Source organism: Pipistrellus hanaki, assembly GCF_964339955.1.
Source record: "Pipistrellus hanaki genome assembly, chromosome: 4".
Taxonomy (NCBI): Eukaryota; Metazoa; Chordata; class Mammalia; order Chiroptera; family Vespertilionidae; genus Pipistrellus; species Pipistrellus hanaki.
In genome coordinates this window covers 25,627,747-25,652,590 of record NC_140506.1, presented here as the reverse complement: position 1 = coordinate 25,652,590, position 24,844 = coordinate 25,627,747, and the positions used below count along the sequence as shown (strand labels likewise).

Sequence of the window (24,844 nt, the reverse complement as noted above, 5' to 3'; positions counted from 1 at the left end):
AGGGGCCTGGCGGAAATGCCTGCTCTGATCCGGGAAAGACTATGGGATATGCAGACCGGCCCAGAGAACAGGGTGGCGACGACATGGCCAGGAGCCTGTGGCCAGTCCTACACCTACCACAGAGGACAGATAAGGCCCTCCCGGTCTGTGACCTGGGGTCACAGTGCGACCACACAGTCAGGCAGCACACTTGGGATTTCGGGACATGTGGGTGCAAAGACAAGATGCTGTTTCGTGGAGAAAATATCCTGAATTTTAAAAAAGACACACAAAACACCTGATAAGCTTTCCTGTGAATGACAAGGCCGGTGGAAAACAAGGGCACAGCCCAGTTCATGTGGCAGCTCAGAGAGGGGCTGCCGCCCCGGGACACAGCCCAGCCGCAGGGAGGTGGCTGGAGAGCAAGCGCCCAAGGAGAGGGGGATGAGCCCCCATTAAAGAAAGCAGATGGGCTCCTTGGGTGGAAATGGAGCTGCTGACAGACAGGGATACCTGCCGCTAAGTGCAGGCAGCCCACAGAGCTCCCAGATGCTCAGATGAGAGCAGCCGTCCTGGGGAGCGGGAGCCAGACTCATCCTGCGTCCTCACTCAGGCAGCTCCTTTAACATCTGGCCTGAGCTCCAGCGTACCCCTCCCAAGCCGCCCACCCACGGGATCACCGTGCTTTTTGTGAAAATAAAAGGATTTATGCGTCTTACACACAGAGTGGGAGTATTTCAATTGTACAAAAATGAGAGTGGAAATGCAGTGACAACCGTCCTGGACAAACTGCCGGCTCCTATTTTACAATCTCAGTGAGCATATGAAGAGATCAATAAACCACCGCAGGAGGCTAAGCAAACCCTGCAGGCAGAGCAGCTGGGCCTCCCGTGGGCCCCGCCCGCCGGAGCCAGCTCTGTGCCCGGCGGCTGACATGGTCCTGAGTCACCCTGGAAGGGCACAGCGGCCTTCAGTTCCCTCATAAAAGGCAGCTTTGAAGGATCACCCAGCCGCCTCCAAGGCCCTGGAGAGAAAGCCTTGGGGGAACACACGCCCATCTCTGGGAACAAGTGTCAGGTTGGTCAGAGGGACAATGAGGGGCAGTCCCCGGGGACCTACACTCAGTCCTAAGCAGGGCAACGAGATTCATCCCAACTGAGACCTGCCCACCTGGCTACACAGTCCTGCGGAGGGTCACAGGTGACGGTCCCTCCTGCGACTAAAACCAAATCCTGTTCTAGATCCCAGCCTGGCAGGAGGTGTAAACCACGGGCTTGTTCGGTTTCACCAGACTGAACGCTGGGATCACATCTCTACCAAACCTTCACCAGGGGGGTGGCTGCATTTCTGTCAGTGCCAGGAGGACATCTGCGACCCCAAGGCTGCACCACACGGTCTGAAAGTAGCTGCAGCACAGGCGGAGGCCCAGGTGGTGCCACACGCTGAGGCTGGGAGTTACAGCAACATCAGACCCAGGTCTACGCGGAAAGCGTGCTTCCCCGAGCAGATGGACAGCTCCCTGAATCACCAGGGCCATCAGACAGAGGGACAGACATGTGCCGAGTGCTCAGACAGCTGGGCTCCTGCAGTGAAGCCACAGGCAGTGCCTAGAGCATTCATCCGAAGCTATAACCTTCCACATAGCATCACCTGGGGTCAGTGTCCCCTGTTCCTTGCCTTGAGGGAAGGGGGATGGCTCCACGAACAGCCAAGGTGGTCACAGGCAAGGAGCCAGGAAAATCATGGCAGGGGGACCAGAAGAGGTGCACAGGGCAAGTGGCCTCTGCTGCAGAGGCCACTTGCCCTGTGCCCAGAAGGTCAACACGGCTGGACACAGAGGCCACGTCTCATGTCCCACGTCCCCCATCTACGGCTTCCATCCTGAACGAGCGGCTCCTCTGGAACACAGGAGCCGATGCCTGAGTGTCAGGAAGCCGTGTTAATCCTGCTGGGTTTACAGCCCGAGGGCGGAGAGAAGAGGCCTTGGCTTGGAGCCCAAGGGGACCAAGGTCAGGCCAGACACAGGCACAGAGAGGCACTTGGAGGGGGAGGAGCAAGGCCGTGTGGACACTGGCTTCCGGCACCTCCACCCCAGCTCTGGCCCAATGGGCAGGTAGGTGGACACGGGGGTGGGGAACAGATGGGCAGAAAGGCAGCCGTCGAGCCCCCTCCCACTCTGTCCCAGCTCAGCGCTGTGGGGTCACCCAGCCGTCCCACCCAGCTGGCAGAACACTGCAGGAAGTGCCAGGCAGCCTTCTGTCTGGCTCGACAGGCCACAGCCCATTCACAGGCCCCTCCCTTCAGGACTCCTTCCCCTGTGTTCTCAGAGCCAATGGGGGTGGGGGGTAGGGAGAATCACCACTTAAAACCGAGAAAAGCCAATTTCCACCCTTTGCGAGCCATCTGCAGAAAAAGTGAACAGAAGAGAACTATTGCCACGACCTGGGAAACAGCCTTCCTATCAGTGTCAGAGGCAGGAAGAGAGGTGGCACGTCAGGACCTCTGGAAGCTGCGGCCTGTACTGTAGGGATGCCTCTGGTGGTTACATATTATTAAGTTTGAATTGTTGATTTTAAAGTAATACATACTTATTGCAAGAGAATTTAAAAAGTAAAGGGAAGTGAGAAGAAACAAATCATCACTCGTCATTCTCCCATAGAAAGACCCTCAATTGTGGCTTCATTGTGAAAACTGCGTTTGGCCGAAACAGGTTTGGCTCAGTGGATAGAGCGTCAGCCTATGGACTGAAAGGTCCCAGGTTCGATTCCGGTCAGGGCATGTACTTTGGTTGCGGGCACATCCCCAGTGTGAGGTGTGCAGGAGGCAGCTGATCGATGTTTCTAACTCTCTATATCTCTCCCTTCCTCTCTGTAAAAAAAAAAAAATCAATAAAATATATATTTAAAAAAAAAGAAAAGAAAACTGCGTTTGGCTCTTCTGTCCTGGAGCCCCCAAGGGGTGCCTGCATGGTTCCCAAGTGGATCTTACACATTCTCCCCAAGAACCTCTTCTGCACAAATCCTCATGGCAGCAGATCTGCTTATTTTTTAGGATAGATTCCTAGAAATATCCCCTAAGAAATAAAATTCCTAGGCCAATTGTCCCATCATTGAAAAACCAAGGGAAGGAGAGGAGGCCCTGAGGGGTCCTGGGAGGTCCAGGGGGCACAGGGGGCTGGTACCTTGACCTCTCGCCTTCGGCTCTCCTCGGCCTCCTCGTGCTCCACCACGCCCTGGCTCAGGTTGGTGTAGTTGGCCAGCTTGTTGAGGAGTGAGGATACCATGGGGTTACTGTCCATTTCCTCCTGTTTGGAAAAAAGATATGAAATAAGTCACCCAGATCCCAAAATAAAACACTCCCAAACTGACCAGGTCAACCCCCCAGCAGGGATCCTGCCGTGTGAACACTCCAGGAAGCCTATTCCCAGCGCCATCTGGAGCCCAGCTCGGCCCCTGGTCTTGAAGCACACAAATCTAAAATGCGCCAGCCAGCCCCGGTGACCACAGGTCTAAAGTCAGGGGTCAGGGGCCAGAGGTCAGACTCCAGGACATGTTGAGCAGGACCACCCACCCAGCAAGGGAGATCAGGGTTTCCAAGATGGCCCAGGAGTCAGCCTCTCTAAGCCCCTCATGGGGAGGTGTTGGCCAAGGAGGCATATGGTGTAAGGGCTGTGGGACAGGGGCAGCCACCAGCCCCCCCCAACATGGTGTCCAGTCAGGTGGCCCAGCCCCTCAGTCCACTCTCAAACACGAGGTCACGAGACCATGGCCTCTTTACTTACCCAAGCCACAGCTACTACACTGACCCCTGCTTCTTGCAGGAGAAAGTGCAACTTACCTCAAAAAGTGCCATGTTCTTTCCTTCAAAGAAACTCTCCCGCTCCATGTCGCCATTGTTAATGATGGGGCTGCTCTCTCTCGACTGTCCATCTCCTGCAAGGAAACAGCTCGGGTCAGTTTCAGGAGCTGATAGGAGGTGGAGGCCACAGGGAACCAGGGGAGCGGCAGGCCAGGGGCTGGGGGGCGGGGTTCCAGAGATGATGGGAACCCACAGCTGAGATGAGCCAAGCACAGGGCACTGTGGACAGAGCGGGCACTGATGAGAGCCACGTGTGGCCACTCTTCCTTCTCTGGGAACACAGACATGCAGGTGACCTGCCAACACCACACTCTGCCGGAGACCCCCACCCAGTGAGCCTACGAGGGTCCCAGCCAGCCCCTTGCTCTGGCTGCCGAGAAGCAAGGAGCCAAGATGGGACAGTGACCGCTGCACCAGAGTGCTGCCAAGCCAGGCATCCTGGGTCTCCCTCAGCGGGGTCCTGAGTGGCCCAGGGCAGGACAGGGCCACCATCCACCATGGAGGTGCGACAGGCCAGAGCCTGGGTGACCCTCAGCCAGTACAACACAGCGAACCATGGAGCCACTCAGCAGCCAGGGAAAGTCCTTGGCAAACAGAGGGGATCGATGGTCCCCTCCCTGCCAACCCGAAACCCAGGCAGGAAAGGCAGCGCAGGTGAATCAGATCCCTGTGTTACACACACACACACACACACACACACACACACACAGTGGTCCCCACGTGGGGAATTCACACCTACCCGGGCAGCCGCTGCCCCAGTATTCAGTGAAACATGAGCTGGATGTCTCGGGGGCTCAGGCTCAGTTACAGGACCCCTTACAGCAGGGCTCCTCCATCACCCAGACAACAGCCTGACCTTGAGGGAGCGGTCCATGTGCCCAGCAGGAGGTGTACCTCCAGGGCTTAAGGCCCTAGGCCCTGGGCCAGGATGACTCCGTCCAGTCTGCCGAGAGGACAGAGCGGTCAGCAAGCTGGGCACACAGGCTGGCGGGAAGGCATCCTGGTGCAAGATAAGCCCAGAGAGTCTGACAGAGTGCCCCCATACCCTCTGCCCAGGCGGGTGGCCTCTCTGCCCGGAAGCCAAAAACACTTCTTGTTGCTTCAGAAGAAAACAGAAAGGGATCAGGATGAGAAAACCTCACCTACAGTTGGGGCAGGGGAAGCCAAGGTCATGGCCACACTGCCTGGGCCCCTTACCCCCCACAAAGGCTGGAACCCCCTCCCAGGGCCTGGACGCAGCAGAGCTCCCAGGCCCTCAGCCAGCCAGGGAGGGGCGGCAACCGCCTCTCACCTACTTCCCTGGGACAACAGGCGGCTTGAGAACCCAACACACGAAGCCTGTCCACCTCAGAGGGGAGAGGCCAGAGAAAGCGGGGCCAGTCCGGCCCCACGCCACCGTGCACCCCGGGCAAGAGGACGGCTGCGGGAGGCAGAGCCTGGCCTGGGTGCCGCTGCCGGGAAGGGAGGGGACCCACAGCAGGCACTGGCTTCTGGCGGGCACCACTTCCACGCCCCTCCCTACCATTAACGGACGCTTTCAGACCAAACATACAGCTCCTTCTATAAGGATAAACTGGCTCAACAACCCAATGGCCCATTAGAGGGAGTTTAGTGTTTAAATATGGCTCACTACGCAATAAAACTGCACTTATTTTTTAAAATGTGGGGCTGCATGTGTGCCGAATGCCCGTGTATCTGACGAAGAGGGGGTAAGGACTGCGGCCTCTGAAAGGGCGGCGTGGGGTCGAGTGGGGCTCACGGCGGGGCTGGGGGATTACGGACAGTCACGTCTTTGTGTTGTTGTGACCTTTGAAAGGCCCCTATTGGGGAGGGGGTGCTCACTCAGCCTTCTGATCAGAAACTTCAAGTCCCAATCCATCCCTTTTGAGTCCCACAGACTCTGTGCTTCACCCGAACTCCTGGGGACGAACATCTGAAATAAAACTCCTGGCCACAGGCCTGTAAGTTCCAATAACATGAAAACACTCGTGTAGACAAGGGCCACAAGGAGATAGCTGGCGAGTTGTTTTGACGGCACTCCAAATCCTGACGGGTCACCTACAGTCCCCCCGCTGTTCAGGGCAGATCCTGCTATGGGTGTCACAGAACCGAAACACAGGACACGGCCCACAGGTGGCCATCTCGGACCCCTGCCTCCATGGCTAGTCTGCCAGGACAGCCTGACCCAGGTCCCCAGCTCACCGCAGCCAGGGCACAGCCACCAGAGAGTCACCATCAGCACATTTCTGGGAATACCGATTTTACTTTTCTAGTGATAAGGATTGATGGCTGACAGCAGAGGTCCTGACTGTTTCTGGAGTGAACACTAGATGCAAAGGGCTGTCTAGTCCAGCCTCTGTCTAAAGCAGTGGTGGAGAACGTCCGGCCCGCAAGGCCCACACAATCACGTGGTCTGGCCCCGCCATGGCCCTGCCAAGGCATTAGGGATGAGGTAATTAAATGGGCAAATATAGCAGCTAAAAGGACCTAAATAGACACTTTTCAAAAGAAGACATAAAGAAGGCCAAGAGATGTAAGAAAACATGCCCAAAGTCACCAATCATCTGAGAGATGCAAATCAAAATAATGCGGTACTATCTCACACCTGTCAGAATGGCTATCATCAACAAATCAACGAACGACAAGTGCTGAGGAGGATGTGGAGAAAAAGGAACCCTCATGCACTGCTGGTAGGAATGCAGACTGCTGCAGCCACTGTGGAGAACAGTACGACATTTCCTCAAAAAATTAAAAATGGAATGCCCATTTGACCCAGTGATCTCACTTCTAGGACTATATCCCAAGAAAACAGAAACACCAATCAGAAAGGATATACGCACGGCTATGTTCATAGCAGCACAATTTACCATAACTAAGACCTGGAAACAGCCTAAGTGCCCATCAGCAGATAAGTGGGTTAGAAAACTGTGCTCATCTACACAATGGAACACTATGCTACGGTAAAAAGGAAGGAATTCTTACCATTTGCAACAGCATGGATGGAACTGGAGAGCATTATGCTAAGCGAAATAAGCCAGTCAGAGAAAGATAATTATCACATGATCTCACTCATTTGTGGAATATAATGAACAACATAAACTGATGACCAAAAATAGAACCAGAGTCATAGACGCATTTAACAGACTGTCCAACCTCTGAGGGAAGGGAGTGGGGGGGTGGGGGGAACGGTGTCTAAGAGATCAACCAAAGGACTTGTATGCAGGCAAGTGAGCATAACCAATGGACACAGACGGGGGAGGGGGGGGCAGACAATGGTGGGGGGTGGGGGCGGTCGGGGAGGGGTCAATGGGGGAAAAGGGAGACTTAGGTAATACTTTAAACAATAAAGAATTTAAATTAAAAAACAAATATAGGGAGTCCTTGGGTTACGTTGGACTCGACGTACGTTGTTTCGTGGTTACGTTGTCATTATTTATATATAAAAAAAAAAGTTCAATGTATGTACATATGTGCTTTATGTTGTTGTTTTTTGTTGCTGTTTTTTACCATAAGTAAAGGTCAGGAATTGTTACCTTTCTTTTAAAAATGTTTTTAACTGTTTCACTTCATTACTGCTGTGTATGTGCTCCATGTGAGTGACGTAGGTGCTTATGGAGGTGGGTTCCGACTTATGGCAAAAATAGCGTTATGTCGTGCCACAGGACCGGATCTCCAACTGTACAGCAGGCTAATTTTTAAGTTGATAATTTTGTATGGCCCGCAAATGATGTTATAAATAATATCCAAATGGCCCTTGGCAGAAAAAAGGTTCCTCACCCCTGCTCTAGAGAATACATGGGCCAGGCCCTGACATGGTTGCCCAGCACCCAAGGTTCCCCGGGGAGGGGGAGGGGGGGGGGAGAGGAGGAAGGGGGCGGGGGGAAGGAGAAGGGGATGCACCCGGTTTTAGGTTCTCCCTCTGATGAGCCAGCCTGGCCCCACAACCTGGGACAAAGCTGGGCCCTGGGTTTCGTGTTTCTTGTCCTTGGGGAAAGGCGGCCGGCATGGAAAGGGCCTAGCAGCTCAGCTCAGGCGGGCAGCTCCCAGAGTGTCCCCAGGCGCCCAGGACACTCAGCTCACTGCCACAGCCCCGTGCTGTGCTGAGAAAGCACAGGCTGGTAGTCACAGCTCCTGGGACTTGTTTGCAAGTCAACGCCGTCTATCTGGCCCCCCTGCCAGCCACACAGGCAGAATCCTAAGCACCCAGAAGCTCCGATCCGAGTACCTAACCTGAGACCCCGATGTCTTTCCCAGGCGTCCGACGCTCACGGAGCAGGGGGCTCATAGACATGCTGTCAAACAGGCGCTAAAACACCCCCACCTGTTCGCTGTGACAAGGAACACCTAAGACAAGGCATCCTGACAGAGGACTCGGAAACGAAACAGTAAGAAGTGTCCTCAGGGCTCCCCGTGGGAGCAGAAGAGAAAGGACATCAGGCCCCTCGTATGCGAGATGGTCATCTGGTGACTCCTTTACACTGTGATGGAACCCACAGGGTGGGTAACCCACCCTGAGCAAAGACAGGGGCAGGTCGGGGGCAGCCAGCAGCAGGAAGGACACGCCGGTACACAGGCAGCCAGAGCGCCAGGGGCCACAGGCCAGGGACAAGCTGCAGACCCGGTAGCTGCTTGCCCCCTTTTCGGGTTACCAAGAAGTAAACAAAAGTAGCAGTAGGCACCCTCAGTATTGGGGTGTATCCCTCCGCACATTTATGACCACCCGCACTGCCTCCCGTCACCGCAGCATAAACCATAGCCTCAGGCTGTCCTGTGAAGAGAAAACATTTCCCCTCATTTCTGAGAAGTGCCCACTTCGCCCTCAGGCGTGCCCGGCAGAACGGACGGCCCATCAGGAGACAGGAGACGAGAAGCGTCTCTGCAGGGTGAACACCGAGCTGGAGTGTGACCCAAAGCCACCCGGCCAGGAGACCAGGACAGAGGCCCTTGACAGTGTCCGCGGTCACATGGCCCTCTCTCTCTGCTGCCCACCCCCCCCGCCCGCCCAGCCATAGAGCAGCAGTCCCCCCAGTAGGAAGTCTGACTACTTCTCCTCATCTCCGCTGCAGTCAAGACACCCCCCACTCCACCCCCGTAAAAATCAAATGCTTTGACCTGAGGGACTCACCTACATCTCCATTCACACAGCACCCAAATGGCTGTTAGGATCTCCCCAGACTATTTGTACTTCTGAATAGACTCAAATTTTGTTTTATAATTTTTAAAGGTGGGTCAGGTTATAATTAAAGTTTGAACAAAGGAAACTGGGCCCTAAACACCACCAGGGCCTGATCCTTTCCCACACAGGGAGCTCAGAGGGCAGAGCAGGCCTCCAACCCTCTCCCCCTCCCCAGACCCAGCGCTGCCAGGCAGCAGAGGCTCCTCTGGCCGACACCCACCTGAGTTTTGGGAAGGCCACTCACCTGGACTCACACCCGCTTCGTAATTCTGCTCATTCATGCTGAAGGACTGAGGACAAGCCTGAGCAGAGAAACCCTGGGCTGCAGGTGTTAGAGGGGTAAGCCAGGCCCCCAGGCGTCCTCCTGGGCGGGCCCCACCGGGCACACAGCCCCCGGGCCCCAGGTGCCCTTGCTGCACGGTGGTGGCCCCTGATGGCCAGATGAAGTGAAAGGCCGAGTGAGGAAGGAGGACCCCACAGCAGGATCAGGTGTCCTGGGCCACACAGGACGAGGGCAGGCCCCACGCCTGCTGTCCCCAGGCGGGAGCACTCTCCGCACACGCCCCGGCACGGTTAATCTGCTCTAATGGAGGAGCCAATGTCTGCAGTCAGATGTTTAATCGCAGTGATGGCCCAAAGGTCAGGGGATTAACCCCAATGCATCCCTCAACAACACTCCCTCTCCTTGCCCAAAGATAGCCCATTTCCGACTCACCTCAGCACCTGAGGACTGAAAACGCACACCAGCCTCACCATGACAAAAATAACTTTGAAATCTGTTGCTTTTACAATCTAGATGTAACTACCTGCTTACTGCACAGAAAAATACCGCACTAATGTGGAAGGTCACAGCTCATGCGAGCCCTCTCTCCAAAGCTGAGATACGGACATGTTACAACCGTTCGGTCACTTGGCATAGAGAGCAGGCGGGACTCCACTTCCTTAAGGCAACACGTGGTGGTGGTGGCGGCGGCGGGTTTACAGATACAGGGCCCGGCCCAGAGAGACTCCCCCCAAACCACCCCCACCCCCAATGGCTTGGTACTGGTTCCTCTTATCACTGAGAAAACAGACGGGTTAGATTTTAAAACAGAACCTTCAGCCACTCAAACCTGCAGCAGAACCAGCGGGCATGAGTTTCACCGAGCTCCCCTACCAGTCTGACCAGGAGACACCACCAGCCGGACTGGGTGGCACTGGGGGTGGCTGGGTGGCCCTGGGGATGACGGGGTGGGCTCTCCTTGGCAGGAGCTGCCCCCATGGGTGGCTGAGCTGTGGATACATCACATGAGAAAGAACTAAGGCGCCAATGACTCCTGAAGAACAGAAGAGGGTTTTCCTGAAAACAAAGTGAAATGGGGAGACTATGGAAACATGGCAGACGTGGCAGCCGCGGGTGGGGAGGCGTTGTGCTTGGTGTGGTGCCCGTGGCAGTGGCCCTGGCCCAGGCGGTGGATTCTGAGGAGACCGCTGTCAGGGTTCAAAACCGACCAGGGCACCGGGGAGTGTCTGTCACAGGGCCACCAGACATTAGAATCTGGTTCACATGGCCCGGACCGCTGCCACTCGGTCTTACGTGTTCAGGCCAGACGTTTGATTTTCTGTGAGACAGCAGCCACTTCCTAGAATTCGTCTTTTTATAGCCTCTGACATGCATATTTAATGGCCCCGCAGCAGAGGGCAACAGCGGCCCCGCTCCCTGGCCGTCCCGAGGCCCCCGCCCTGGGAGCACTCGGGGGTCCTGGGCCAAGGACACCAGCACCCATCACCTCACTGGAAGCAGAAACGCTGAACACTCAGCCCACCAACCCACAGCAGAGTGCTGTCCCAAATACGGGGCGGCCTGGGCAGCAAGATAGTGATAGCTGGCTACAACACGGAATAAAACGAGATCAGAAAGCCACTGTGCCACTCGTTTTCTTAAAAAGTAAAAGGCTGGGTAGGGGATGGACATAACGCCTTGTTTCTAATTACGGTAGTAAAGTGCAGAAAGAAACCTAACCAGCACACCTCAGCCAGTGAGCCAGGTTCCCTCAGTCGCATGAGCCACGTGATGTGGGCACCCTGGATGTGACAAGATGAGGTCACCCTCTGAGGGCTTCCTCCCCAAACCCACAACCCTGGTCTAGTCACGAGGGCAACATGAGTCACACCCCAACTGAGGACTTACTCCAGCCCACTGCCTACCTCCTCAGACTGTGCACCATGGAAAACAAGAGCAGTCGGAGGACCTGTTGCAGCCAACAGGACACTGAGCAGCATGATGGCCGAGTGCAGGATGGGGTCTGGAGACAGAGAAGTAGGTCAAGGGTGAGGTGAGATGCTGAGGGGACGCCAGGGCCTGCGGGAACCCTTCCACCTGCACACGCCCCACAAATCAGAGCTGTGCCAAACACAAGATTTGTTAAGTACATAAATAATTCTCATCTTGGTGGGACCACAGAGACACTTTAAGAATCAAGGCCTGGAAAACACAGGTGCAGTTCGTGAACGTCAAGGCATGGGAGGGACCGTCCTTCGGAACCACTATGTTACATGATTGGGCAAGAACCCGAGAGACACCCGGAAACCACCAGGTGAAAGGTAGTGGTGGGGGGCAGGTCTCCATATATTGATTACAAAGGGAGGGATCCAGTACTGGGGTCATCTGAAGTCATACAGGCAGTGGGAGTTTGACCCCAATACTTATGTGTGACCCAACATCCCAGAGCGCTCTTGCCTCAAAGTGTTTCTCCTAAAAAATAGCCCAAGGAAATGGGCATATATAAGTTCTGTGGCATTCTACAAGGTATGAATATCTATATATCTACCCAGATATCTTTGAGCGAATTGATGTCTGGAAAGACAGCAAGGTGGCAACATTCTCTATACCATAAGCCAGCAAGCTTTCTCTGTAAACCACCCACTACCACTGAAGACAATGTGTGAACAAACACAGGACCATGTTCCAATAAAACTTGACTGACAAAAGCAGGTAGTTTGCCCGGCCATAGGTTTAGAGCCCAGCAACCAGCTCTCAACACACAGCTCATGTGACTCTCTCACCAGCCAGGAGGTCGCCCAGCAGGTTCTTACTGCAGCCCAGCCTAAGGTCTCCCAGCTTTAGGACGTGGCCCCACCTAGCAGCAGGTAGAAGAGCCCACTTCCAGGAGAAGTCCTCTCCTCATGCCACTGGCTCTCCAGCTCAAAGAAGTCCAAGGAAGCCAGCACTTCCTGGGTTACTCCTCAACGTGGCATAACAGGGCCTCTGTGACCACACACACCTGCTGGTCCCCTCAAGGCTTCGACGAAGTTTCAGGAATACATCTGCTCACAGCACCTTTTAAACCTAGCATGCATGGTCATCTATCCCTAGAGGTCCTGGCGCAGGACAGGTAACCAATGGCCACTGGTAAGCAGGCCTGGCTCAGGCCTAGGACCCAGAGCTGCAGCCCACAAGACCACAGACCAGCTCACCCAGGAACAGACTGGATGGCTGGCATCTACCAGTGAAGAACGCAGGGATTCAGGAAGCAACTGCAGCGGGAAGGAGCAGGACAGGCCGGGGCACACGGCCTTGATCACTGCCATCCTACTCCTCCCCATGAAGCCACCCCTCTGTATCTTCATCTTGTCACTTCATTCCAAAAACATTTCAGCACTCTGCAAAGCTGACAGGCCTTCTGCGAAGTCACACACCTACATCAGTGCTGGCCACACCCCAAGGAGGAACCCTTTCCAGCCAGCCGAGGCCAGGGGCATCTGAAAGCACACAGCAGCCACCAACACCCTTGACTCTCACCCCTAGGATGCAGGACACCCACTGGCCCAGAAAGTTTTCCCATGCCCCTAACAGGCAGCCTATGGGCTTTTTCTTTTTTTTCTGCCCTCGATCAGTTTCTCCTGCATTGATCGTGATGCCCATGTTTCTGGCTCCCTGAAATACAGACTTAATCCCAACACCAGTCAATGTCAGATGGTGACCAGGGACAACTTCCTTGCCCAGGCCACGCCCAACCTCGGTCTCTGGGGACTGCACAGAAACTGCGGGGCACTTGAGCTTTGTGTCCCTGGGAGAAGTGTATGCACCCTTGTGGTTATTGAGTAAACACAATGAGTCCTCTGCAGGGTCAGAGGGAGCAGCCATCAGCCCAGAGAAGCAGGCGGGGCCGTGGAACGCAGCCGAGGCCATCCACGCTCAGGGGCAAAGAGGAGGCCGCAGACCCACCTTCCGGCTGTGTCCTGGGAGCCCGGACCAGGTGGTCTGCTGCAGATCCTCGCTCAGAGCCTGTGTCCTGCTGTGGCTTGGGAGCCCAGACCACCGTGGTCTGTTGTGGGCCCTGGGTCAGAGCCCGAGTCCTGCCAAGGACAGAATTCCCGAGCAGGCCCCAAGTGCACTGTGTCCTTCTCCACTCTCCGGTTACAGTCTCCACCAGTCCCCCCACCCCCTCCCACCTCCACGCACAATCTCCCCTCCCCAAGTGAGCCAGCACATTCCTGCCCCACGCCTTCCTCCTCCAGCTCAAACATGGGATTTCACCACAGTCTCTCCCAGAACAGCTCCCCAGGGAGGAACACAGTGACCTCTCAGACTCAGAGCCAGACATGCTCCCAAGGGTCAGCTAGCTAGGCTGGACCAGCATTGGCAGCCAGCACCCCTTCCTGCCACCAAGCATGGGCGATCTGCCCATCACTGGACACTGAGGGCCACACAGGGGCCTGCTCAGGCGCAGTGACGGGGGAAAACACCGTTTCCTTGGAGCCGAGAGGCACCTCAGCAGAGTGGAGTCCCTTCTGGTGATCTCATGGTGCATCCATCGGCCAGACCCCACCGCACCCCACAGCCACTACCCAGGAGGCCAAGTCTTGTTTGAAGTGGTTAAGTGCTGGCATGAAGTGATTTTAGATTCCACAATCCTAACAGTTAGATAATGACCCCTGGCCCTTGCCCGCTGCCCTCCATGCTTTGCGCCAGGATCAATTCTGGGACCTGAAAAACCAGCAGCCTGGCAATCGAGGCCAGCAGGGTGCCCACAGGCTCTGCACTCAGGCCAAGAAAACATGAAAGCTGGAGGTTGAGTTGAGTTCCCACGTTTTTAACAGCAAGTTTCTGGCGGAAACAGAAACGCCTTCTACGTTAAAAACAGAGGGAACATTGAGAGGACAAGGACCACCCACAATCCACCAGCCATGGTCACCACTACTCCTGAGGGCTTTTCCCTCCGGCGTGTCCTCTGGAAGGAATGAAGAGCTGTCCCTTTCCCCATCGGGGCTTCTGGGGAAGTAAAAGGGTCCTCTGAGAACATGCCACAGGAGAATGATATCCATGTACAGCCTCGGGGTACAGCCCACCTGGGTGCAGGTATGTTCCTCCCTCCCCCACCAACCAGGCACATCCAACGGGCTCCTGCCGCTGTCTCCTACGGCGCCCGATGGGTTGGGAGGAGGTTCCCATGGAAAACACTGAGGAGATCTGGGGAATTTTGAGGCCCAAGACCAAGGACCAATGCTCCGGTTCCTGCCTCAACTTACTCATCACTCCATTCAGGGCCCTCAGTCCCCACTGTTTGCACATGACCCCACCTCTGGCAGGTTTTTAGATCTGACACTCACAGTCTAGAAAGCAAAGACACTACGAGGTGCTCAGCTACCAAGAGGCACTGATGTGGAGAAATGGCAACCAGTGGTGGCCATAAAGTCTTGGCAAAGTAGCCAGACATACACATGTGTGCACACTCAAACACAGACACACATCAGAACACAGGCACATGTGAGCAGACACAGACACCCATAGATACACACATGGCATATATATACACACAGCACACATTCAGGCACACACACAACACACTCACATTAACATACTTGTGCAGGCACACTCAGTTGTACATGCAGATATACACATGCATACATGTCCACACATACACGCATGCACACACTTGCACACAAGCACATAGGCATCACTGGGGACCACAGCTCTGAGAGCTTCAAGAGCAGAATGTGTTCCCAGACTTTTTTCTAAAGGACGCACTCCCCTCATGGAAATGACAGGCTCCTGGGGAACCCCACTCCCCTCACCCCCTCAGTCATGTGGCTCCTCGCTGCTCCTGGATCAACCCTCCACCTCAGGGACCAGCAGCTGGCAACCTGAGGGGGTAGACAAGAAGCCCCACCAGCCCCCTGGGGCAGCTCCCATTACCAGCTCCGGCTCCTGTCTGGCTGTGGTCAAGACCCTTGGTGGGAGGAAGAGGAAACCTAAGAACAACCTGGCGCTTCTCTCCTCTGATTTCGGCTCAACTTGATCCCTCCCCAGTGACCATCCTCCGAGCCTCCGAGAAGCCAGGCCCAACCCACAGGCGCCATGCACAGACGGAGCACAGAGACAAGACGTCACAGCCACCTCTGGGTGGGCAGACTGGCTCCTGGAGCGGGAAACTGAGGCACAAGGAAAACTCAGGGATGGCCTTGAATCCTGCAGGGCCTCACGTCACCCTGAGGTGGATGTGCCCACTCCAAGAGAGGGTAACGGACACGGACACACGGCACACCCCCTCCTGCAGACGGCGCCAGGCCACAGCCACTGTGCTGGCCCAGGGCACGGCCTGTGTGTGAACACCCAGACGGGCCCTGTGTCCGGGCCGCATCACACAGCCGAATCGAAAGTGGTTCTGGCGCCCAGTGGTGAGCACAGGCCCAGGCGCCGCTGGCTCTCCGCCCAACAGCCAGAGACCCCGGGCCTGTGAGTCATGCAGGACCGGGCAAGTGGAGACTGTGCTGGAGAATGACCCAGACGCAGGAAACTGAACTGCCGCCTGGAACCCAGCTCCCACCCCCATCCACACAAAACAAAAAACGCACTTCCACTCCTCCCCCAGCTGTTTTCTCAGAAAGAAACCGCCCGAGGAAAGAAAGAGGAAGCCAGCCAGGAACCCCAAGGAGGGACCAAGGCCTTTCTCAGGCCCTGCCAGAGGCGGGCCCCTGGGGTCCACACAGACGCCTCCACCCCAGACAAGACCTCCACACCCATAGTTCACTGTCTTCCTGGCCAGGGACCCAGGGGCACAGCCCCATGACCCTCCGCCCCTCCCCCCCCTCCCCGTAGCCCCCTCCAGCCACAGAGACCACCTGGATGGAGCCAGCTCACCAGGGCCCCCTGGCAGGAAGTTCAAGAACCCACATGGCGTCAGCAGTCATGGACCGGGGAGCCGGGCTGCCTCCTTCTTGGCGGGTCCCACTGAAGCTCAGGGGCTGTCTGCACAGCGCAGCTCTCTGCTCTGAAAAGTGAGCTCCCTCTTCTTCACAAAAGGAAGGTATTAACACTTTGTGCCTGCTCTTGGCACTGCCCCAGCATCCCCCAGAAGGAGACCCAGGCCCCCTGGGGTCAGTCCTCAGCAGGTGACCACAGCCAAGCCGCCTGGCAGGATCTGGATGGCCCATTCATCCATCCATTCCAGGTGCCATCCATGCCATTGTTACTCAGCCTCAGCCCCACAGGGCCCCTCAGGAAGGCAGGCATTCCCCACAGAGGTGGGTCTTCCCTCGTGAGGCCCCTAGCTGACCTCACATGCCCAGAGCTGGCATACATCTGCACACACACCCCAGTACAGCTGTCTCTACAAAATGACTCTACGGGACACCCCCACAAACATGCTGAAACGGAAAGCACCTGGCCGCGTGAACAGCACCGGTAGTTAAAACCTAACGCTGAACGTCGCATTCTGCCCTCCAGTCTCACATCTACAGAGCCTGACGCTTATAAAATCCATACCCACAGAGGTGATGACAGGAGACCCGGCGGCTGGCAGCACAAAGCGATCAACCAGACACCGGCAGACGCAGCCCCAACCAGACCAGACCACGGTCCCATCTGCTGCGCCCCTGCTGTAACAGGGCCCGTCCACCTTTTTCCTTAATCATTAAACCCTCAAGACAACAGATTCTGGTCAGCATCGAACTATCTTAAGAACAAAGCCTCAGGTCTGCTGACAATGGAATTTCCACCAAGCTAAAGATAACATCTTACATTCAGTTGTCTTTAAGCCCCAGGCCCAAGAAAGCATGAAAGTGGATGACCCTGTGGAGGACACCCTCATGAAAATAGAACAATGAATGCCCTGGCAGACATCACCATCTGACAAAATGATCAACTACTCCCCACCTCGGCCCCAGCCAATCAGTAGAGTCAAGACCCTAACTCCCTTAGCCACCAGGATTAATGATTTTCCCCACATAACCCAGCCCCTGGAAGCCACCGAGGAGCCAGCGCTTGGAGCCCTAGCTTACCTACGGGCTTGGCATCATTTCCTTAAAATAAACCAACTTTCTTGGCTGTAAATTCTTTTTGTACGTTATTGGGCTTTGAGGTGAGCAGACAAATGGACTCCTTCAGTCTGGTAACAGCTGTGCTGCAGCAAGAAGCCATCGACAGTGGCCCTCCAGCACTGCTGTCCTGGAAGGTGTCCTGGTCCAAGTCCTCCCGTCCCCTGATGCAGGAGCCCAGGCTTGGGGGTCATCAGGTCAGGGCCCAGGACTGTGTCTGCAGATCTATTGGCCGGGTCCCCCAGTGGGCAGGGAAGCAAGGACAGCCCACCATTTACCTGCTGGGTCAGACAAATACCCCTGGCCCACTCCAGCTGCCCCAACATGATCTGTGAGCCTGAACTGCAGCACATGACCATAAGACAAACATCTCCCAAGATCCCAGGTGGCCTCACCCCTGACCAGCCCGAGACCACAAGGTACCTTACTCTTGCAGCAACCTCTTTCCAATGGTCCCATAAGAACTTCATCCAAAATCCCAGGGGTATAGAGTAAGCCTGCCACATACCTCTGAGTAGAAGACATTTGCGGTCTATTATTTGAAGGAAACATCCTTGAAATTCAGTTGAACCTGGGCCACTGAGGAAGGGATGGATGGTGCCACATGGCTCCTGTCCCCTCCAGGTCCCAAAGCAAAGATGAGAAAAGGGGTTCCCATTCTCCAATAGCACGAGACACCAACGATGCACAGGAAATTCCTAGGATGAGCAGGAAATTCCACAGGTTCACCTGGCCCCACAGAGCTACCTGGCAGAGGTGGTTTGCACACACAGCACAGGGGTACCTCCACATGCAAGCCCCACGGGACTGTATGGCCAGCTCCTTCCCAGCTAGCAGCCTTGCCGAGCACATGGGCCCACTCTGCCAAGGGCCCTCAGAACCCACACACCAGGCGCTCCTCCATCTGCCTCTCCCATTCCCTGCACCAGGGCAGTGCAGCCTCACCAGCTCTAGGCTGCCCGTTGTGGGATTCCCCTGGGCCAGTCATCACCCCTGGCTTGGACCCTGACTCGGTCACCGGACAGACAGTCTGACAGTTGGGCCCAAAAGACAATATGGAGTTCTAGCTGGTTTTGCATCACCCACAGACTGAAGGGTCATGGGTTTGATTCTGGTCAAGGGCACATACCTCAGTTGCAGACTCCATCCCGAGCCCCGGTTGGGGCGGCTGAGGGAGGCAACCAATCAATGTGTCTCTCTCTCACATCAATATTTCTATCGCTGTGTCTCCTTCTAAAAATCAATGGGGGGAAAAATTCCTCAGGTGAGGATTTAAAAAAAAAAAAAAAAAAAAAAAAAAGACAGTATGAGGACAGTCATAGGTCCATGCCACTGAAAGGGACCGCAATACAGAGAGCCTGCCTGTGGAGTGGGCTGCTCCCCGCTCACAGCCACAGCCCACCTCATGAACTGTGACAGGTGGGCGATGGGCTCACCTGGATGGAGCAATTCCAGCCTTTGTGACTCCTGGCTGCAGCAGCCCTCTGGACAGTCCCAGAGCCGAGGCATCAGAGCAGAACAGGCCCCAATGCGTATAGTCTCCATGTGGACAGGGCCAGGGTTCAAGACTGAAGGCCCACCCCGCCTGGTCACCACTCTCCCTGCCCGTGCCACTGTCCCCAGCCCCCAAGTCCCGAACAAATGTCCCTTCTGAGAGGCCACCCCAACACCCAGACCCTCCTGGTGCTCCATTTTCCCACCGCACCACAAATCACATTCGAGATCCTAAGCCACCATCCCCCAGGAGGAGGGTGAGACCCTCTGCTCACTGATGCACAAAGGACCACAATGGATCAGCCATGGCAGATACTCCACAACCTTCACAGGTCAAACAGCAGCTGCCATGCCCAGTGCCCAGCGGCCCTGCAGCTGCCTGATCCTTTTGGGCTGCCGCTGGAGGTATCCCTCAAGCCAAATCCCACGGTACCCCCCCCCACCCGAGCAGCAGCAGCCACTGGTGTCCACAGCTCAGATGTCCATGCCAGCAAAGCACTGAGATCAGGTCTGAGGAACTTTCCAGAAGAAAAGACCACAGAACTGGACCTAAGAGCTGATGGCTCCCACACGGTTCACAGGGCATGAAAGCTGGAAACACAATTCAAACCAGGGCATAGACCAGTACACAGACATGTTCCCACTGCTTGCATGGCCCAAGATGGAGGCAGCATCCCCAGCCACGTGACTGGACTGGTCTGCCGGGGAGCTGCAGGAAAGAACAGATGACCTCACACCATGTGGCCCAATGCCAGCGATCACGGCCCTCTCTATCTACCATGTGAGGAGTCACGCACACATATGCCCACGTGTGTACACACACAAACATACACAAATGTTCACGTGCATGCGCTAAGAGACATGTGCACACATGTGTACATGCAGGCGGCATGCTCACACACGTAAACACACATCCTCAGCAGGAGGCCTTAACCACATCTCCACCTGATTTATAAGAAAAGGGCCTATCGTCACCTAAAGACGATGTGGAACCCCTGTGAGCGCTCGGAGAATACAGAAACACAGGCCACGCTCCCAGCACTCGGATCCATGCTCCATTTCATGTGTCCAACTATTATTTGTTTCTTTGCCTTTACCAATGGAATTGGGTACAAAATACATGTTTCGTAACCTCCGCTATCCACCTAATACGAAATCTCCCTAAAAAACACCCAGGAGCCAAGCCGCCAACAGCGAGTCCCAAGGAGACAGGCTGAACGTGGGGTCTGCCCAATGGATGGGACAGCGTGCTGCCTGTCCTTCCTGTGTCAGTGTGGCACACCCCTTTCCTTCCTGAGACCCGGGGACGGATGTTGCTCTATGCCCTTGCTCAGCAGGACAGAACTGAAAGCTTTGTCCTGTCCCACTTTTCAACTGCACTGCTCCCTGAACCCCCACATACAACCAACCCCCTGGAGTTGTGCCTTCACCATCTCAGCAGCCCCACGCTCGGCAGAAATCTCGCTCCTAACCTGGGGTCATGGCCTCGGAGGCCCTACAACCCCTGACGTGGCCCAGCTGATGGCCTCATAGAACGGTAGCCACAACAGGGTAACAGTGATGTTCCCCAGGACTGCCTGGATCAGCGCATTGGGGTACTCAGGTCCCCTTCGCAGAGGGTGGGAGGAGAGACCCTGAGTGACCAACAGGACAGTCACAGAAAGGAATCCAGAAAGCAGAACAGCAACGCAAGGAAGAGGAAGTGGAGTCAGAGCCATGGGGAGTGCCACGTGGGGTACAATCTCGGCTGGGATAGGAGACGGGGATTGCAGGACCCATGAACCCTCAAAGGACTCCATGTACACTCCAAGGGCAGCCCCACCCTATTAGCCACAGAAGCTGGGGGTGGAACTTCCTTTGTGGGTGTTTGTGTGCCCGTCCACTCCACGGTCCCATAGGCTGTTCATGGCCCTAGGACTCACCCACCACGAGAGGGGGATTAGACTCCTCAAAGTCAGTTAAAAACCCACCATAATCAGCCCTGGCTTGTATGGTTGGAGTGTCATTCCATACACTGAAGGCTTTCAGGTTCGATTTCTGGTCAGAGCACTGCCCCAGGTTGTAGGTTCAATCCCTGGTCAGGAGGCAACTAACCAAACGATCAACATTTCCCTCTCACGTTGATATTTATTTTTCTCTTTCTCTCTCTCTCTCTCCCTCTCCCCTAAAATCAATTTTTTTTTAAAAATCACCATAATCAGAAGTCAGAAAAGCCCCTTCCTCTCCACCTCCCCTCCACAAGGTATTTCTACTAAGAAGGTATCGAGGATGCGGGGATACATAAAAACCTGTCCAATCCAATTCCAGAACAGTCTCCCCTCACAATAAAATGCAGAATAAATGTCCCATCACACAGGGGACCAGAGTGTGGTGTCCATCCTCAGGGAGAGGACCAGCCCCCAGGAAAAGTGAGCCCCGGTCATCCCAGTACACCAGGTCCCACCTCACTGGAAGGGAACGGGGAGGCGGGAAGGGCACTCAAATGTGTCCACAGCAGAAGCTAACATTGATCTTGGCCTCTGCTTCCCACACCAGCCCTCTTTGCACCCAGCCAATTTTCACTCCCTGGGGGAGTGTCTCCTTTAAGGGGCCAGGACTCCATGAAGCAGTGCTGGGGTGCAGCACCAGGCACCGGCCAGCCAAGAGAGCTGGGATCAAGGCAGCAGGACTAATTCAAGGTCAACGCTCAGCATCCACCACTGGCCCACACTGCCACTTGCCTGGGCGCCCCAGGGGCTTCTAATAGCCAGAAAATGGATTAAACTTCACAAAGATAAGGCTCCCAGGGAAACTCCAGCCTGGAGCACAGAGAGGGCCCAGGACTCTGTGGGATCTTTTCTGCTCTAAGTGTCACAGGGTCAAGAGGCCTCCAGGCTAGACAGACGACTCTGATCTCATGAGCCCCTGGGCTGTAATGGAAATAAGAGGCATAGGACCCAGGGTAATAAGGGGTGAGGCTGGCACCACCTCTTATTTCCACCACAGCCCAGGGATTTCCAGGTACAAGATCTCCCCAAATTTGTTCCACCACTACCAGGAAGCCCGCCCAGAAAGCCAGGTGCCTCCCCAGGGGATCGAGGATCACCCAGAGTCAGGAAGGAACTTCAGTAGTGCCGGTGACCCTGGGTTCGGGCAGGCATGGCCACTGGCATGGAACCCTAAATTCAGACCCCACACAGCATGGACCCCACACATGGGCCTTTGGAAGCGGCTCCAGCCCTGATGTCCCGAGTTCCTGTAGGACCTTCCCCAATAAGAGGGCTCACGGTGACCCAGTGCCCTTCACAGGGCATCTCTGAGGACTGACTGTGGTCTGACCGCTGACATTAAAACTCAGAGCCCAGCCAGAGACCCCAAAAGACAGCAGTACTGTGACCGCTCAGCAGGGACCTCCTCCTCTGCCGCCTCTCTCTGAGGAAACACGAAGTGCACAGAACACAAAACATGGCAGTCCCACGTCAGCTCGGTGCCAGCTCAGCCAAGTGTCACACATTCAGCTCAAACCTAAAGGGTCTGTTAACCAATGAGCACTAAGCCCACACTTGGCGCTCCTGAGTCTGAGATCACCCAGGCAGGTGCGATTTCCGTCCTGCTGCGGGATCCAGATTTGAAAAGTGAAAGCACTCAGGGAAGGGGGCCTGGGGGCTGGAAACCGGCTGGGGCACCCATTGGCTCTGGACTCCTAGGCCCAGGGCACCACACGAGAGCTACTGAAAGCAGAAGGGACAAGCAGGAGGAAAATGACCCCCCGTTTTATTTTTTTTAATATATTTTATTGATTTTTTACAGAGAGGAAGGGAGAGAGATAGAGAGCTAGAAACATCAATGAGAGAGAAACATCGACCAGTTGCCTCTTGCACACCCCCCACCGGGGATGTGCCCACAACCAAGGTACATGCCCTTGACCGGAATCGAACCTGGGACCTTTCAGTCCGCAGACTGATGCTCTAACACTGAGCCAAACCGGTTTCAGGGACCCCCCATTTTAAAACAAGCCACCAAGTCTGGGGAGAGTGAGTATGGTCCCAAGATGGGGCCAGCAGGCAGGGAGCCAGACATCCAACAGGGCAGTGGAGGGCTCCTCGGGAAACACAATGGCTGCTGGTGGCCAGACAAGCGCATCCTTGATGCTCAGAACCAGCACCACCGGGTCAGTGGTGAAAAGCTGAGCGGGCAGACTCTGCCTTCATGGTCTACCTGGTCTCAAGACCCTGTGCCAGGAAGCAGCCGGGGAGCAGCTGTGACTAGCCCCACACCCAGCAGAGCAAAGCTGGGCCGCTGCTTCATCCTGAGGGAGGGGACACCTGCGGGAGGGGGCAGGACCCTAATGGCTGATGATGCATCAGCCCATCAGGACATGCCTTCCGCATGGTGTCCCCGGGAGGGCCTGGCCTTTCCTGCCAGAGTAGTGACCACTCAGGACCTGTGGCCTCCGCTGACCCCACCCTCTTTCCTTAAGTGCCTGGAGCTGGAGCCTCCTCCCAAGGCCGCAGCTGCAGAGGGAGAGAGAGGGGAAGGCACAGGCCGGGAGAGCCCAGCTGAGGGTGCTAGACTGGTGTTCTCCTTCCCCCCAATTTCTAGAGGGGAGCTGCAAGCAGAGATGAAGCTGTTCACGAGGGGAGAACCCATCCATCAGCTGCAGGAACTCAGGCCTGGGGGAGCCCCCATAAGAGAAAGTGAAAGTGTTACAGACCTGGAACTCCAGAACAAAGAAGGCCAGGGGACCCTCAGGCTGAGCACTGCTGGGGAGCCTCGCCCAGCCCTGCTGGGGACCTGCTGATGACCCACAGAGTGGGCGCAGGCAACTGGGACCTCAGCAGGGCCGAATCTGACCCCCGCGGCCCACAGCCCGGCCGCGTGGGAGCGAAGGCCTTGAGGAAGCAGGAAGGCGCTTCAGAGGGCAAATCACCCCCTGCGGCGGCGGCACCCCCACCTTGGCCCCAGCACTGAGGCCCCTCCCCCGTTCCCATAGTTACCCCGGGGTGTATCCCACCGTCTACACCTCCTCATTGCCCCACCCTGAGTGTGAGAAGGAAGGTGATCCCTGGGCTGGGAGGGTAGGGGGGGAACCGAGGGATGGACGTGGTCCCAAGATGGGCTAGCAGGGGGAACAGCAAGAGGGAGGGGGGGCCGCACAACCCTGGGAGCGCTGGGCACCGCAGGGGTACTTCGCCTTGCGTACCCGCGACTAAACTTGGTCGGTCGGGGGCTCTGCAGGCTGGAGGGGGAGGTGAGGGAGCCTCAGGAGGAGGCGGAGTGGGAGGAACTGCGGGGTGACCCTGGGAAAGGGGAGGCAAGGCGGGGAAGCAGCCCCACACGCTCCCCTCCCGCCCCGCTCCCGCCCCTCCCGCCCCCAGCCCCGCGCAGCCCGGCTCCGCCTTTGTCCCGCGGACAGGTGCGGCCGCGCTCACCCCGGCTCGAGCCGTCCGGCTCGTGGCCCTCGGGGGCGCCCGGCGCCTCGCTCAGCTCGGCCGCCTCGTCCTGGTCGCCGTCCGCCCGCGCCTCCACGGGCACCACGGTGAAGTTGGTGGGCATGGTCCTCCCGGCACCGCGCGCTCCGGGCCCCGGCGCGCTCTCCAGCCCCGCTCCGCTCCGCTCCGCCCGCGCCCGCCGACGCGCGGCCGGCCCAGGGGCGCAGGGGCGGGGTCCGCGGGCCCGGCCCGCCCCCCGCCCGCCCTCGCCCCGCCCCGCCCCGCCACGTGACCTCACCTGCGGTCCGCGGGCCCAGGAAAAGTTTGCGAGGGCGGAGCGGGGCGCCTCCCGCAGAGGTCGATCCCCGAGCCGGTGCCCAGTCTGCCGGCGCCCCCTGCTAGCCCCGTGTCGCCTTCCCCCGATGGGTCACTCTCTGCTTTTGCGCTGTCTCACTCCAGCCGCCGCAGAGCAGGCCCTGCCTGCAGTCCCCACCACCCCGCGTGGTAGCTCCATACACAGTCCGGCTCCTCGGAGAAACAAGATCCCTACCCCCCCAACTAGCCTGAGCTGGAATCTGATCCTCCCGCCCCCTGCCGGCCTGCCTGGAGCTCACCCAGACCCTGGAAA

The 24,844-nt window shown here is 56.5% G+C and overlaps 1 protein-coding gene across 2 annotated transcripts in view; it reads right to left on the bottom strand.

Moving 5' to 3' along the window:
• Positions 1 to 24,442, bottom strand: part of SLC12A7 (solute carrier family 12 member 7) — a 49,759-nt gene extending 25,317 nt beyond the window's left edge. For both annotated transcript variants that reach the window (XM_084882058.1, XM_084882059.1), the window contains exons 1-3: positions 24,217 to 24,442; positions 3,817 to 3,911; positions 3,161 to 3,283 (exon numbers count right to left, since the gene is read on the bottom strand). In XM_084882058.1, the coding sequence (XP_084738184.1) occupies positions 3,161 to 3,283; positions 3,817 to 3,911; positions 24,217 to 24,340 (342 nt within the window). In that variant the 5' untranslated portion in view covers positions 24,341 to 24,442. The remainder of the gene's footprint in view (positions 1 to 3,160; positions 3,284 to 3,816; positions 3,912 to 24,216) is intronic.
• Positions 24,443 to 24,844: the final 402 nt, after the last annotated feature.